The following is a 2,691-nucleotide window of genomic DNA, read 5'->3' as shown; positions in this document are numbered from 1 at the left end:
TGGTCATTCCTAATTATTGTCTAGTTTGTCTGGGTAGCAAGATCTAAGAACTAGACTGGGTTTCAGACTTATTCCATTTTAAGATAATAGAGGCTACTGTGCTCTGGGACACTTTCAGTGCTGCAAAAACATTTTTGGTATCCTTTCCCAGAGCTGTGCCTTGATACAGTCCAAAGTTTAGAATCCCACAGCTCTCTTAGTGTCATGGCTTGGTTTTATCTTACATAACATATAAACATAATAACATATATAATAAAGTAGAACATCAGTGAGAGGTGTTTGAGACTTTATAGAAACTTCATTGAATTCAAATAGACACGGGTATCTTCGAATGCAGTTGCAGAAGCATCTTAACGATTGTTGACAAATGTACGATATTCCAGTTATGCTGGTTCTTACAGTGTCGGAATATTCGTGGGATATTTTAGTATATTTAAAAAAACTGCTTAATTATTTAGTAAAGCACAATGTTACAACAATGTAAGTAGTTAATTTTCAAATAAGTCTGGAGGCTACCATACCGTACCATTCACGCTCTTTACTAATTAATTTCAATGCATTTGAAATAGCAGAAAAATGACAGTCTCACATTATTGTGCTTATTGATATAATCATTATTTCTTTTCATGTCTGCTTCTCACTCAAAGTTCTGCATGGTGCAGACCCACAGCCCTTCTATACAGCATCCCATGCAATGAGCTGGTGTCTGCAGTGTGCCCAGGGAGTTGCCTATCTTCATGCTATGAAGCCAAAGGCTTTAATTCATAGGGACCTCAAACCACCAAAGTAAGATTCTCAATGATACAGATAATGATAAACAGTGCAGAGATTTAAGAGCACTCAAAACCTTTGTGGTGGCATTTTGGAACATGTGTTTTTTTCCCCATGGGTTTAAAAGTATTTCTGTTACAATTTATCTAAAGTATTAGTCACTCTTGGTGTTACCTGCTGATCGGTCTGTTGCTGCTGACCAACATAGCATAGTAACTATGGGATGGATTGCCATGAAATTTTGTCCACATGTTTATTTTGCCATGATTATGAATCTTTATATCCTGAAATTTGGCATTTTGAAGCTGACATTTGCAATATCAATTGAAGGAACAGAAGACTGTAAGGCTGTTAGACTGCCATGAAATGTCATGCACACATTCACGCTCCACAGAGCATCATCATCTAACTTTTCTTCTAGGCGATATCATATTGATGATGGTATTTTGATCAGTTTTGATGAAGTATACTAGAATATAAATTTTAGATTAACGTTTTTTTGAAAGTCTTAAACCCCTGTCTGTACTTTTCCAGTCTACTGCTTGTGGCTCGTGGTACTGTGCTGAAGATATGCGACTTTGGAACAGCTTGTGATATTCAGACCTACATGACCAACAATAAAGGAAGTGCAGCCTGGATGGCACCAGAAGTATTTGAAGGTCAGCCATGAACAATATTTTTAGATATTATTCAAATCTTTGTTTGTCACAATGAGTACCTAGATTTGTGTCACTCACATTGTTGTTTTAGAAATGGGATTTAACAATCAAGCTTGCTTAATAACACTATGATTTTTCCATTTGATGATCTGGCTAGATGGAAACCTCTACCTATATCACTCATGGGAAGGGTCGCTTCAATAAAAATGATGGTCTTGCCAAGAATCAATTATTTATTTACACATATACCCATTTATACATATACCTTGTATAATCCAAAAAAATCTAGTATTTTTAACCCTTATGTGTTCCTTAAATGAACACACAAAAGATGAAAGTAAACAGGAGTACTCACAGGCTAAGTATACGGCCAAGAGAGAGGTGGAAAAGGCTTATAGTGAGTTGTTTAAGATGCTGGACACCAAGGAGGGAGAAAAGAACTTGTATCGATTGTCTAGGCAGAGAGCTCAAGCTGGAAAGGATGTGCAGCAGGTTAGAGTAATTAAGGATAGAAATAGAAATAATTTTACAAGTAAGATATCCACCTATGTTTTTCCTGCAACATGTTTGCAGTCACCACTACATTGGAGCCATTGTCATGGAAAACAACCACAATTTTGCTCAGAGTAATCAAAGAAATTTCCGCAGTCTTCTCAATCCAAGAAGTAATGGTTGGCCCAGTGTGTCCTTCACGGGACGTTTTTGTGAGGCAATAATAAACCTAACCCTATAAAGTGACAAGTGATATACCTCTGTGGCAACGCTGATCCAGACTGTAGCTGTCATGGTAATGTTGTTCTTTGCTGATTTATCAGCATCTTTAATCTTACCAAGAGGAGCTTCATACTTTCCCTCCACAAGCTGTGTAGAAATAAATTCTGGAAGGTTTTGATCTGCTCAAAACCTGCCCACTTCTTCAATCTTGGACTCATGATCTCATGTTGGTCTCATGTTGTTATATACCACATTAAGAATGTTCAAATCTTGATTATGGAGCTGCCAGGATGGAGGAAAAGAAGCAGACTACCAACAAAATTCAGAGATGTAGTGAAGGAGGACAGGTAGAAGATTGGTATGACGGTAGAGGCACTGTGTTGACCCCTAAAGGAACCAGCCACAAAAAGATGAGATGAACACACAAAAATTTAATATAATTTAATTTAATAACTAAAATTTATTTGATGAAGTATTTGCTGCACTTCACTTGTCCCAAATTTTGTAAGCCTTATTCCTAAACAGATTAAATAAATTTTTCATCTCA

General features: G+C 36.8%; 1 protein-coding gene across 1 annotated transcript in view; it reads left to right on the top strand.

The window, feature by feature from the left end:
* LOC102308483 (mitogen-activated protein kinase kinase kinase 7) overlaps positions 1-2,691 on the top strand; it is a gene marked incomplete in the record, with an annotated part of 20,460 nt that overhangs the window by 5,401 nt on the left and 12,368 nt on the right. The window contains 2 exon segments of the mRNA XM_042215209.1: positions 648-786; positions 1,306-1,430. Coding sequence (XP_042071143.1) covers positions 648-786; positions 1,306-1,430 — 264 coding nt within the window.

The sequence above is a fragment of the Haplochromis burtoni genome, unplaced genomic scaffold, assembly GCF_018398535.1.
Source record: "Haplochromis burtoni strain Fernald_Lab_line unplaced genomic scaffold, NCSU_Asbu1 Contig_679, whole genome shotgun sequence".
Lineage (NCBI taxonomy): Eukaryota > Metazoa > Chordata > Actinopteri > Cichliformes > Cichlidae > Haplochromis > Haplochromis burtoni.
Note: the sequence above shows the minus strand (reverse complement) of the source record. Positions and strands in the feature narration are given on the sequence as shown.